The sequence below is a fragment of the Sparus aurata genome, chromosome 18 (assembly GCF_900880675.1).
Source record: "Sparus aurata chromosome 18, fSpaAur1.1, whole genome shotgun sequence".
Classification (NCBI taxonomy): Eukaryota; Metazoa; Chordata; class Actinopteri; order Spariformes; family Sparidae; genus Sparus; species Sparus aurata.
Genome location: NC_044204.1, coordinates 36447640 through 36461772, shown reverse-complemented (window position 1 = coordinate 36461772; position 14133 = coordinate 36447640). Strand labels below are relative to the sequence as shown.

Below are 14133 nucleotides of genomic sequence, written 5' to 3'. Positions count from 1 at the left end.
GCAGTGCAGAATCCTCTATGACTGTGTTTTGTTTGTTTGCTGTGCCCCCGCTGCCTCTCCTGAGTTACAAGCTAGCATTATAAAGCAGTGAACGGACAGAGGTGCATTTTGGGAACGCTTGATTATACCGTAGATTGTAATAATAGCTTATTTCCCACAGTCAAACAGAGGTTCAAAGTACAAAGTGATAATGCCAGAAGAATAACAGAGGAACCAAATCAGAGCTTCAGCTCAGCTGTAGTGGATCTTCTTCTTCAGCTGAAGGTTTTCATGCTGAATGCCTCTGAATATGCTCACTCCATCATCAGGAATATTTGGGCGATCAAAAAGTCTGGAGGAAACAGTGGTGTCATTGTTTCAGTGGCCCTGTGCTATTTCCAGTGGTTATGTAACTGTCGTACAGGATGCTGTTTCCTCGCAGCTTGTACCCGTGACAGGAAGCAGTTTCAGTTGTTCTCCACCCGAGACTCTGGACAGGTGTTTACTCATCCAGGAAACAGCTTTGGACATGCAGGCATGAAGACAGGCAGGTTCAGGTGCAGCGTGAGCTCAGACCTGAGGTATGTTCTGTTCCTCCGTGTGCTGATGGAAACACATCGATTTCCAGGAGAGGTGACAGTTTGCCAGCAGAGCTGAGGAGAGGAGAGAGAAGCATCAAGCCTTCTTCATTATTCATTCAGATGATGCAATAATATTGGTTAGTTCACTCTTCAATTTATTTAGGACTCTTCCAATGATCAAACTTGCTCGATGTGACAATTCTGCTTAGTTTGTCTAAATTCACAGGCATTAAATCATAAGAGGAGTAGATTAAAAGAGAGAATAAATCCTGAAGTGTTTATAATGTCCAACACTGATATGGTTAGAATATCATAGTTTTGACGTTGTATATCGTTGATATTTGTATTTCTGTTCATCACTGAAACTCTGAGAGGAAGAGAGAGAGCGAGAGACAAAAGAAAAGGTAGAACCTGCCCCTCAGTGTGATCTCATACCTCTGGAATCTGTTGTTTGTCCTCCAGCTTTACTTCTTCAAGGTAACAGCAGAGAAAAGGAACCTGCGTCTGTGTTTATGTAGTCAGCCGACAGACAGCGAGGATGAGGAGGATGATGAGGAGCGAAGGGGATTTACACATCGTTCCCTGCAGCTACTTTCACCTTGCTCTTCTTCTCCTCTTTCATTCCTGTCTTTGTCAGGTCACTGCTGTCATGGAAAACTCATGCAGCTGCAATTTGGGTGTTACTGGAGTGATGAGTGAGGTGCGCTGTGTGACCTCCGGCTGTGGAAACTACTTCTAATGCAGACTCTGTATTGTACTGGTGCTCTGTTCCATGTTGGGCAAGACATTTCCGATACAAGTTGATTCATTTCATCTGACAAGTAGTTTTATATCCCTGATGATCAGTTTTCTGAGATGTCTTTACTTGGATCCCCAACAGATACAGTTCAGTATGTATACAGGACTGTTGCCCACAGAGGAAGGTCTTATGGGAAAACAAAGGTCACCGTGCAGCGCAGATCTGCTTGTCAGGTTATGTGAAGTTTGCAAACAGAAGTCATTAAACTGCAATCTGTGATTTGTCTGGAAAGTAGACTGCAGATGCATCAGCAGGATGACGATCTGAAGCCATCAGGTCGTCCTCCCTCTGCTGGTTTCTTACATGGGAAGCTGTTCAACCTGTGTTCAGCAACCTTCAGCCCAACGTGTGATAATTGTCGTTCTCTATGAGCTCTTGCTCTGTTGTCTATCCATGTAATTGTGATTCATAATGAGAGAAACACACTTAAAGCATCATGTTTTCCTGCTGCAGCTCTGCAGCCAGCCACCTCACAGCTAGTGAAGAGAAACCACATCCCTCCCGTCCTGGCTTCTCTTTTCTGAACCAGCACATTTTGAGAAGTATTTCCTCTCCTGTAGAGCTGGTTTGTGGGATATCACTTGTTTATACTGCAGAGCATTTAACCTAATGAGCCTGAGAATAGAATCCAATCCGGGCCGGAGCTTGAGGATGACCAGGCTTCTGTGTTCGGGAGCTTTGACTCAGCACAGCGTTGACCTGCCAGAGTCCTTCTGCCAAAAAGCACTTTTTAAGACTGTCAACTTTTCTTGTATTTGTATTGTATGTATTGCACATTTTTGTGACTATTTGTGTAAAACTGCTTTCCAAAGTGGAGGAGAGACATGTCACTTAGCTTTAATTTGAAAAGTGTGTGTTTCTAACCTTTCCTCAGGCTGAATAGATCCTCTGTGGTTAACTTTCACAGTTCAGGAAAATAAAGATGAGTTGAGAGAAATCCAGGTTGTTTGTCTTTGTGCTCCTGCACCAGAGAAGTAGAGTGGTGCTGCTCGCTCGCTCTCTTTCAGCCTAGAAGTATACAAGTGTGCATTGGGGTCAGTTTTACAACCAGTTCGTTCCACTTCCCATTTATAGCTTCAAGCGGTGATCCGCAAGATCCGCATCTTTTCATTTTGGCAGCATCTGTGGCGCTAAGTGGCCACTGCTGTGGTGTCTCTGCACTGCACCTCCCAGAGATCACTTGGCAGTCGCACCATGTAACCCCCTCTGTCACATCTAGCACTTCTGACTTTCTGATAGAGAAAGTCTTTGTGGATGATGAACGGCAGATCTACAAAGACTCTTTGGTCCAGAGGAACTAACACAGATACTCAGTCAGGCTGCAGCCACTGAACACAACTAACTAATCACCCAACAACAAACTGGATCTACAGATTCAGAGCTTTTAGATGCTTTTAGATGCTTTTAGATGCTTTTAGTTCTTCCTGCGTGGGCGACTGCTACTGCAGATCCCTCTATATGTTGAGTAAGTTTTTGTTTTTGCTGTGTGGATAAGTGGGAGTTTGATGGTTTGAAAGGTGTCTGCTGCTTTTTGTATGTGAAATGTTTGATTAAATTGCAGCAGAAGACTCACTCCCTCTCCCTCTCTGTCATCCTCCCAGGGGAAGCGACTGCAGCCGAAAACTCAAGAATGTAAGTGATACTTCTGGATTACAGTGGGATCATTTGTTTGTGTGCTAAATGTATGTTTGGATGGAAACTGTTATTATGGTGCAGCGTTTGTGTTTGTGCTGTGGTTGTCACTCTCTTTGCTTTCAGCTTTACTGTGTGAGGTTATCATAGCTTTATATTTTCTGTCCTCTGTAGTCTTCTCCAACAAATCTTTTAATTTCATCTACTCCTCCTGCCTTCCGTCTAAATTCTACATTTTAGCTCCACACACTCAGCTGATAGTGTGTCCATCACTTTCCTCTTCCTGCAGAACAAATCACACTCATGTACAATAACTTCCAGGTAGAAAACCTGTGCATCAAACACAGGCTTCAATATTACTTCACTGTCTGTTCTCAAGATGTCATTTTAAAGTGAGTGCATGTCTGATGCCTTCATACCTCATTAATAACAACACTTTCACCATCGTTAAGCTGGAGATCTAATTTATCCTTTTGGGCCACAAAGTAAAGACATGACAGCTGGAGTTGATCTGAAGTGTTGCTCTGGTACAGACATCCAGGCTATTTGACTTTAAACACGACAGCAACGGCTTAAAATGACCACAGAAACCTGACTCACAGTGCAAATCAGCTGCCAGGTTTCTAAGCAGAAGTGACTGTTGTCTATTCTGTCTCCATCCCTTCTGTTAGTTTACTTACTGAATGTGTTTTAATATTGTCATGTACACACAGGCTCAACCTACAGAACAGTCTGTACATCACCGTGTTCTGCTCTTTATAATTTTATTCATTTCCTTTGGGCTTTAATTCTTTTCAGTGTTTCTTCCTTCATCTGCCTGTTGTTGTTCACAGAGTCCTGTCATTTCTTACAGTGTGTCTTTTGGTTCATTCCTACCTCAGCCCCTCTTCTGTTTTTCTAATAATGCTGCTTTAAGAAGTGGAGCACACACAGCTAGCCCTGCCCACTCTGCAGTCAGAGCCCTCTCTCCTCTCTCTCTGTGATGCTGCCGTACGCTGTACAGTGGATGTGTCGAGCTGCAGAGCCGGCCTGACTGCTAGCTCATTTAGCTGACTACACACAGTGACTCTCAGACACATTTGCCGGCATTTGCAGTAACAGCAATCAGCCCACAAGTCCCAGCAGCCAGCGCTTTAACCAGGACCTGCTACTGCGATATGCTTCATTATGGATCTGCCCTGCAGACTGAGGATGGAGGACTAGGACTTGAGCAGCTGTTTCTGCAGCACATCCCATGTTGAGAGGTGAAGGAGCACACTGGGAAGAATCTGCTGACGCGGTGATAAAGGTGTTGGATGTTGAAGTAAGAAGGAAGCACTGCATGGATAGGTGCAACACTGCTGCAGTCACGAGACGATGTTAGCAGGTGTGAACAGAAAGGCCTGAGTGTGATGAGTAGTTCAGAGAATCTGCATCGTTGTGTGCCACTCCAGGTCTGCTGATTGTGTGAGTCCTCTTGTGTTTGTGCTGACATTGTAGGTACATTTTTGGTTTTGCTCTTGACTTTGTGTTTACGTCACTTTAGCGTGTGTGCACATGAAACAAAGAGCTTTGGTGTTTCGGTGGAACCTCTTCAGCAGGTCTTTCCACATCTGCTGATCACACAGCTGCCCTGTTGTTTATATTTCTGTCAGAACGGTGGTGTTTTATTTGAACTGCTGCTCCGTGCTCGGGTCCAAGTTTCAGTTTTTGTACGGGTGTTTGTTGTAGGTTTCGGGTTGCGTGTCTGAATCATGCGGGCGCAGCAGTGTCATGTTTCCCATTGTGTTGTGCAGTTTGGATCAATACGAATGTGTTTAAAGCAAACTAATAAGCAAGTGAAACACATTTGGTGCTGCTGACCCACTTCTAATGGGAGCTGGCACGGATGTTGTCATTACACTGACACAATCTGCTGGTCAATGAAGCATCACCACAGCCAGCGCAGTGTTGCTTCATCACAGCAGTTGTACATTAGTGACTTTCTGTGCAGAACAAAATAAATCAACAGATGAAATGTTCTCCTGTATCACCAGTTGTGTTGATCTGCATTAGACAGCAGATGTGGTTTGATCTGGTGGATCAGCTCAGTATCACACAGAAAAGACTTGGTTGTTCTTCTCATCAGCACACCAGTTTGTCTTTGCTCTTCCTCTGAGTGTGTTTGAACGGCTGACGCTGTTGACACTGACAGCATGACTGAAATAAACACATTAAGCCACGCTGAGCTTTCTTATCAGAGCGGTCCCTGTGGAGTGCTGGTTGACATGGACACAGTAAATATAGCTGGGAACACTTAGCCCACGGTGCTAAAGGTGCAGCTCTGTGTGATCTCCCTGTGGCTGCAGATCTGCAGCAGATCTGTATATTCTGCATTTTAGGCTTTTAGCTGACTCCAAAGGGAGTTACTCTGAATGCAGTTATCTTTAATTTCACAGTCACATTCAGCATTACTTCAGGACATTTTGGTTACAAGCAGGAGTAAGAAGTGCGTCCTCCTTCAGCTCCTGATTCTACAAGGTTACTGTGCTGGAAGGAGATGAGATTGATTTGGTAATGTATGCACTCACAGCTAAGCTAGCTAACAGGGAAATATAAATCACCTTGGCCCTGGAGGGATGCTGTGTTTTAGCAGGAGAAGTGCCTGTGAATGGTTTCAGGGTCAGAACAAGGGCTCAGTCTTGTCGTGTTTGTGCAGGACACGTTAGCTAACATGTAACTTCTTTGGAAGCAGCTTGTGCTTCTTTGTGGGGAGAAAAGTGAAAGGAACAGAGTAGAGATTGTTTTCAAGGGCCTGCTTCGTGCACTTTACAACCCTGAGCTGGCAAAATCTTACAGGAAACCCTGATTCCAAAAAACTGGGACGCTGTGTAAACATAATAACACAGACTGTGATGGTCTGCTTATCTTTCTTGACATAAATGAAATTGAAAACAGTACAAAGACAATATATTTAATATTTTACCTCATCAATGTAATAGATTTTTTTTGTAATTATACACTTTTGAAATGTTTAGCCAGCATCAGTTTCAAAAAAGGTTGTGACAGAGACAACAGGACTGAGGTTCAGTGGTAACAGGTGACAGTATCAGCTATGAACGAACCACAGCCATGTGATTGTATAAAGGATGTCGCCACATGAGCTCAGCACACTTTGCAAAGCTGTCATCACTTGAGACGTACACAGCGTCCAGGCTTTTTCTGCAGTTGTAGCTGTGTGTAGACGACAGGTCTTAACCTGCACTGCTACGTGTTCATTCTGTACGTCTACTGCAGTGAATTGCACCATTTTCCCGTAGAGGAAAACATTCAATTACCCTGATGTTGTGCAATTCCACTCACTTTGTGGCAATGGCTGGTTTGCAAGAATCAACTGAAGCATCAAACAAATTGGCTCCACGTACCTTGAATGACATGTTTTGTCTCGACAGTCTCATGGACGGTGTGTCTTGATCCAAGGTGTCATTATGAAGACTGAGACTGGATGAGCTGAGCTGCTGTTGTTTCACAGAACAACAGTTCTCTTTGTTGTTTCATGAATTATATAACGTCTGAATCTGTAACTGGATGTAATATAGCATTGTCTGTTATTGGTTATCATGTTTAATGAATCTGAGCGCTACATAACAAACCCACATGTAAAAAGAAAAGCCCTGGTGTGTGTTGTCTGACTGCTGTAGTGTTACTGATGTGCTGTGACCTCTCTGCAGTTCCACGCCTCGCTCTGACTGAAGTCTTCTTCACAAAGCAGCATCTCATTCAGTCATGATGCCTGACTGGGTTTCATCTCTCCTTTAGGTTCTGATCACCATCTACTGGTTGGGTCGTGCTGCCAACGGCTGTACCTCCTACAACGGGCCCACGCTGGACCTGAAGGAGTTTGAGGGCCTTCTGTCACAGATGCGAAAGGTTTGCCAAGTCGTTCATATTTAGTAATGTCCAGAGCTGAAAATATCACAAAGATCTTAACCTAGAGTACAGTTGTGTTATAAATCTCCTCACAGCCACAGCTGGTGAAATACATTATAAGAGGTAGTAGACAGAAACAGAAGTCTGGACCTGTTGTTTTCAGATGCACTGAATCAAAGTGCTGAATGTACACAGACCTGTCAGGAGTCATCTCAGGTCAGCACCAGGTCCAGGGATGACCCCTTGTGTCAGTCACTGACCTGAGTCCACCCCTTAACTGACCCAAAGGGACCGACAGAACTTAGCTTTATCAAGCCCCCGAGACACACACAGTCTATGACAACCACTCATAACCATGATGTCACCCCACAGCCATTTATTCCACTATGTGACGTCCCTTTGCTCTTCTATAAAACGACAAAATCACTGCCAACTCAGCAGGATAACTTTCCCAGATGTTCACACGTCGCAGCTGACCAAAACAAAGCCACGTCTCCATGAAACAAAGAGGAGATTAGTGATGAAATGAGATTTGAGTATGCTGGACCTGCACTTTCCAGGTCGCTTGTGAAATAATGGAATGGAAGTTGGATATTAAAAAATGATGATTAAAATGTAAGAAGCAGGTGGATGTGTGGTGCAGCTGCAGGTGTGTCTGGATGATCTCAGGTTCAATAGTGATTATAAAACTCCATAATGTCAAGGACCCTTAGACTGATCACAAAAACACCACGGATGCTCCCTCCATAACATATTTGTCATATTTCCTCTTAGGGCCAGTGCATGAAATTGATGATCTCACTTCATCTGTCGGTGTCCAGCTGTCAGATAGTTTGGGTTTTATTTGCCCAGGTTTGGAGACATCCCTCTCTTAGATTCCCTCAAACCTGCTCAAATAAAACTCAACATCTGCTTTGTTTTTGTGTAACTGGAGTGAAAAATAATCCCTTGTGAAGGTTTTAGACATCAGCAACAAGAACAATGTGGTCAAAGTTGGGATAAAAATCTGGCGGTCGTGAAATAAAAACTGACCTAAGATTAAAATGTAGTTATTTGATTTTAAAGCAAATATTTACACCTGTCACTGACCGCTCTTATCGCTCGCAGGCATCGGTTAACCCAAAAGTGAAGCAGAAATTTATGGCAGCAAAGTCCAGAGGAAAACATCATAACAGACGGTCAAGAGGTCGAGAAAAGGAAGTGTTTTAGTAGACAGGAAAGGCTTTTCCCCACCTTCCATTAGCTCCATGTTCTGCCTGCAGACACACAGGGAGGGTTGACTGAGCTGAGGACAGAGTGATTACACTTACAGTGGGATGTTGTGGAGAACAGGAGGGAAACGGTCCTCACATGTTTGACAACGTTCTCTGATAAAACACACAACATGAGTCTTATCAGTGTTCTTTGCAGGAAATGTTCAGTGTCTTTCTTTTCCCACAAGAATTTGTGCATTTGATATGACCGGTGCATGTGTTAACCATGTTCAGGAGGCGGAGGAGGCAGAGAGCCCTAAACGCAGCATCCGGGACAGCGGCTACATCGACTGCTGGGACTCTGAGCGCAGCGACTCTCTCTCCCCGCCACGCCACGGCCGCGAGGACTCGTTCGACAGCCTGGACTCCTTCGGCTCACGCTCACGACAGACCCCGTCGCCGGACGTCCTGGTCGCCCGCGGCAGCAGCGATGGTAGGAGATGGCGTAGCCTTCACACACAACACCACCAGTGTAGTTCAGATGTATCGAGAATCATATGGTGAGAGTGACGACCCTTTAAAGATGAAGAAGAAGAAGCTGGCAGGTGAAATCTGTTCAGTCATTGTGTCGTGTAGCTGCAGCTCCATGTCTTGATGACAGGAAGTGAGTTCTGTGGTCAGCTGTGGTGAACAGATGTACTGTACAGATAAACGAGCTGTCTTGTTGTAATGCAGCTGTAGAGAAGCTCGAGGTTCTGGATCTCATTCAAAACTTCTCTTTATTTATTATACAAATCTTGAAATATTAAGAATCCAGTCTGCTGACATTTTAGTAATCCAGCAAACAAATGCTTCAGGTCAGCTGCGTGTCTGCATCAGTTCTCAGCTCACTGCGATCTGATGTCAGTCTGCACAAGCTGAGCTGCAAGAACCAAAGTGTCACGTCTGTCATAATAACTCAGCTCCACAACGTGACAGCCAGTCAGTCAGGTCAGGTGACGTAAAGCATCACACACTTCATTTATTTGTCCACGTGGAAGTACTTAAAAGTTGTGATGTAGCTGGTGAAGTAAACGTGTCATGAAGAGGGAATCACCTCTAGAAGTGTGAAGATGGAGTTTGAATACTGAAGATTACTGAAGTTTGAATACTGCGAGACACTGAACCGCCTGCTCACCTGCAGCATCAGATAAATGTTTAAAACTCAACTCTAAATGTTACTGCTGACTCTCCACCACACCTCCTGTTTTCTCTCCTTTAATTCAACTCAATATAAGAAACAGAAACACATTGAAAAATCAATATTTCTATTTTGAAATATTTATCTCATCACTTTTCCTTTTTTTGATGATAACAATATGAAGAATAAACTCTCCTCCCTGTCCTTCTTTTGTCATCATCCACCAAAATGTTGCATTTACGCTGATTGTGTTTTTTTCTGTGTTACTTTGATCTCTTCCTTCATCTGTGTGGGTTCAGTTGATCTTTGCACAGAATGGGCCTCAGTCCTGTTGTGTGTCCAGTCTGGCAGCATCACAGTGTTCACGACACCTTTCAGTGAAGATCTCCAGCTCTGTGATCGACGTCCACACAAAAGCGTCTCTGTGCCGGGTGTTTGAGCCGGTCGTCCCGGGCTGCAGTTTAATAACTGTAGAAGTGATGAATGAGTGACGGCACAGAGAGAGGACGAGATGAAGGAACCTCTGACAGTGAGACAAAGACGAGAGAGGAGTGGTTGTTTGAATGATGGCTGCTAGTGCTTTCTGATCAGTCGGCATGACGAAACTTCAGCTATCGGTTCAACGGACACAGTTCAATACAACGATCATCCTCGTCTGAAAACAAAGAAGCTTTAGTTAATATCTGGTAGACTCTGTCATCACTACAAAGTCAGTGCCTGATCTGCAATATGTCCGTTAGGCTGGTGGAAGTGTTTCTCCTGTGTAGCATAGATGTCAAGTGTTATACAAGGAAATTAATGCGGCCTATTCTGATTGTCAGTTGTCATGGAAACAGACTCGTGCTCTGTGAAACTGATAAGTTTTTCTCTGAGACGCCTACTTTCAGTAAAACTTGTATGAGGAGCAGTTTGGTGTTTGTTCACCTGCCTCTCTAGATTTTCCGTGTTGTGTTGTGTGTGTGTTGACGGTGGCTGTACCTTCTTTACAATCAATCAATCAATCAATAGACTCGACTGATCTTAACACACGTACAGTTAGACTGGTCAACAAAACAATAAAGAACCACACACACCAAAACTAAGCATGCAGAGCTGACTCCATGTTCTTATATATTGCTTTGTTTACTGGTCAACATGGTAGCATAACAACCCTACAAAATGTTGAGTTTTCAACACAAACAGCTGTGAGTCTGTTTTATACTTTGTGCTGAAGTAAAAAAAAATGAGTCAAAAATAGAGTTTGGCTGCAAATCTGCAGTTTATAATGCCAAGCCGGCCGTATGCTGTCACTGAAAGCTGTTGATTGCAACACTTTATTTGAATTTTGACGCTTTTAAATTTTAATGACAGCCTATTAAAGGTTACAGCTTTCGTCACAAACTTTAATGTACGTTTCATCTCTGAACTTGGTGTGGGAAAAGCACAAGCCAGGCATCCTGTGTGACTGAGTCTTTGTTTTAAGGGAAGTGTAAAGGAAACTGCCGTCTCCAAAACTAAAGCTGCTGTCATCAGCAGTCAGACTGAAAACCTCGCTGGGTGTTGATGCTTCTCAGAAATAAGGGAGAGAAATCCTCACTGAATATCTGCTGTTGGAAACAAAGTGTGCTTCTTTTCTTTCCTGCAGAGCAGAACCTAGCTCAGTCTGTAGCTCAGTCTGTAGCTCAGTCTGTAGCTCTGTGTCAGTCTGTAGCTCAGTCTGTAGCTCAGTCTGTAGCTCTGTGTCTGTCTGTAGCTCAGTCTGTAGCTCTGTGTCTGTCTGTAGCTCAGTGTCTGTCTGTAGCTCAGTCTGTAGCTCTGTGTCTGTCTGTAGCTCAGTCTGTAGCTCTGTGTCTGTCTGTAGCTCAGTGTCTGTCTGTAGCTCAGTCTGTAGCTCTGTGTCAGTCTGTAGCTCTGTGTCTGTCTGTAGCTCAGTGTCTGTCTGTAGCTCAGTGTCTGTCTGTAGCTCAGTCTGTAGCTCAGTCTGTAGCTCTGTGTCTGTCTGTAGCTCAGTGTCTGTCTGTAGCTCAGTCTGTAGCTCAGTGTCTGTCTGTAGCTCTGTGTCTGTCTGTAGCTCAGTGTCTGTCTGTAGCTCAGTCTGTAGCTCTGTGTCTGTCTGTAGCTCAGTGTCTGTCTGTAGCTCTGTGTCTGTCTGTAGCTCAGTCTGTAGCTCTGTGTCTGTCTGTAGCTCAGTCTGTAGCTCAGTCTGTAGCTCAGTGTCTGTCTGTAGCTCAGTCTGTAGCTCAGTCTGTAGCTCTGTGTCTGTCTGTAGCTCTGTGTCTGTCTGTAGCTCAGTCTGTAGCTCAGTCTGTAGCTCTGTGTCTGTCTGTAGCTCAGTCTGTAGCTCAGTCTGTAGCTCTGTGTCTGTCTGTAGCTCTGTGTCTGTCTGTAGCTCAGTCTGTAGCTCAGTCTGTAGCTCTGTGTCTGTCTGTAGCTCAGTCTGTAGCTCAGTCTGTAGCTCTGTGTCTGTCTGTAGCTCTGTGTCTGTCTGTAGCTCTGTGTCTGTCTGTAGCTCAGTCTGTAGCTCAGTCTGTAGCTCTGTGTCTGTCTGTAGCTCTGTGTCTGTCTGTAGCTATGTGTCTGTCTGTAGCTCAGTCTGTAGCTCTGTGTCTGTCTGTAGCTCAGTGTCTGTCTGTAGCTATGTGTCTGTCTGTAGCTCAGTCTGTAGCTCAGTGTCTGTCTGTAGCTCTGTGTCTGTCTGTAGCTCTGTGTCTGTCTGTAGCTATGTGTCAGTCAGTAGCTCAGTCAGTAGCTCAGTGTCTGTCTGTAGCTCAGTGTCTGTCTGTAGCTCAGTGTCTGTCTGTAGCTCTGTGTCAGTCTAGCTCTGTGTCTAGCTCTGTGTCTGTCTGTAGCTCTGTGTCTGTCTGTAGCTCAGTCTGTAGCTCAGTGTCTGTCTGTAGCTCTACTATGACAGCCAGAAGCAATCTGTCCACCAACACGTGCATCCCACAGCAGATTAGTCACGTCACCAAGCTGTTTGTATTTACTGTGTACGCCCACCTCTGATCAACAACATGCACACATTCTGGAAAACATCACACAAGATTGTCAGAATGCTTAATGACGTTAGCTTTTAATGATTGTGTTGCTGTCAGAGGCACTGGGTGGTTCAGTCGTGCATTGGGGGATATAAAGGTTCATATGTCAAGGCAAAGATCTTCACATTTGGTCCAAAGATTAATGTGTAATAATATGTGTAGGCTCTTCCCTCTGTTGAAGAATCATATCAGTGTTCGGATCAGAGCCAGGAGGCTCAAACAGAGGAGCCAGAACAGGATAACAATGCAGGTTCTCCCAGTCACAGGGAGCTCTGAGAACAAGAGCATCCGTTTATGTTCATGCACACCAGCTCGACTCGGTCAGGTTTTCCTGCCATGACCTTTAGACAAAACCCTTTCACTGTTCAGCCCTGTAAACTGACTTCAACCTGACAGTAATTAGAGGACAGGGAGAAGAGTTTAATTCAATCCATGAAAAGGATTTCATATTGCCGATGCTGCCGCTGGGGCCGAGTTTGGTCACTGGATACAGTGTTGATGAATGGGACACTTGGTGCTTCAGGAGCCTTCCTTCTTTTTCAGTTTCTGCAGGATGACAGCCATTAGTCAAAGGCTGTTTGAAAGAATAAACTCAGTGATGTCATTAAAATGGTTTTCAGTCTGGTTTTCATGCAGATTTGCTAAAACAGCAGTTATCCAATCTGTTTGTGTTCCACTGCTCTGACATCACGTGCCTTCATGCCCCACTCTGAATGTTGGTTGTGTAAAACTCGATAAAACAGATTAGATCTAACATTTAACTTGCTTTCCTTGAACTTCAAATCAAATCCAGTCATGACTTGGCGTGAGTGATGGCCCAGTAATTATGTAAAAAGTAAGTAAAACTGGAAGATTTCCGTCCGTCCATCTATTTTGTCTAATGGCAGAAAGGCTGCAGTTATTGTTTGTATTCTAATTAATGTTCACGTCTCTACGCGGTCTCAGGTGGTGAACGTAGAGCATTGTTATATGTGTCTGTCTCTTTGTCTGAGTACAGACATCAGCTTCCAGAGAGCACATTACAGTCAAAAGCACCATTTTAGCTGTTTGAGAATTAACATGAATTAGCTGCAGCTGCTATAATCTGCTGCTGGTGATGTTTGTCATTGTAATTGTTGATCGTGATGGTCTGCGCAGGCTAAAAGTGAGAACTGTTCTTCCTTCATGTCATCGACAGTTTTCAGCCTTGAGACATTTAGCAGGTTGACTTCTTTCATTCTGCTTATAAAAATCTGTTTGATATAATGGGACAATTAGACACTTCTGAGTACTATCCCAGAAAGTGTCACCGTTTATTTACCTTTGAAGCTGTTGGAAACGTTGAGGGTATCACCGCCACTCATCATTTGTAATACTCATCGTACTTTTCAGTCACTGTCACACGCTGGACTGGGCTCCGTGACTTCTACTGCACTTGATGATTATTGATGTAAATAAGTTTGCGTGGCGCTCTGGTACAGGGTGGCACTGACCCATGATAAACGTTCCCTCAAGCTTCAGTGTTACCATGTGTGCAAAGAGCGCTGATCGCCTGTAAAAACATGTGCTGCTCCTTGAGGATGCATAGACTTGGATGGTAGAGTCACTTCTGTTTCCAATTGATATGGGCTAAGAGTCATAATTGAACCATTCGATGTTGGACGTGCAGATACCTCACGGCCTCCCTTGGACCTGGATCTGTCAATCTGTTGGACCACATTTAAAAGAAGAAGTCTATTGATAGAAACAGAAGTTTTCACAAGTTCAGAATATGACATTTGTTTCCACTCAGAGCCGCGGCTGCACCCACATGTATCTGCTCAGAACGAGGGGAACATTTAACGGTTTTGATCTGGTTGAAACTGTGGTTTTATTCTTGGAAAATATA

At 44.2% G+C, this 14133-nt stretch overlaps 1 protein-coding gene across 15 annotated transcripts in view; it reads left to right on the top strand.

The window, feature by feature from the left end:
• LOC115568865 (LIM and calponin homology domains-containing protein 1) overlaps positions 1-14133 on the top strand; it is a 97817-nt gene that overhangs the window by 52733 nt on the left and 30951 nt on the right. For 13 of the 15 annotated variants that reach the window (XM_030396550.1, XM_030396549.1, XM_030396548.1 and 10 more), the window contains exons 5-7: positions 2961-2991; positions 6769-6879; positions 8367-8565. In XM_030396550.1, coding sequence (XP_030252410.1) covers positions 2961-2991; positions 6769-6879; positions 8367-8565 — 341 coding nt within the window. Of the gene's footprint in view, positions 1-2960; positions 2992-3932; positions 4295-6768; positions 6880-8366; positions 8566-14133 lie in introns of those variants that run through there. The other 2 variants (XM_030396546.1, XM_030396545.1) reach the window with 2 other exon arrangements.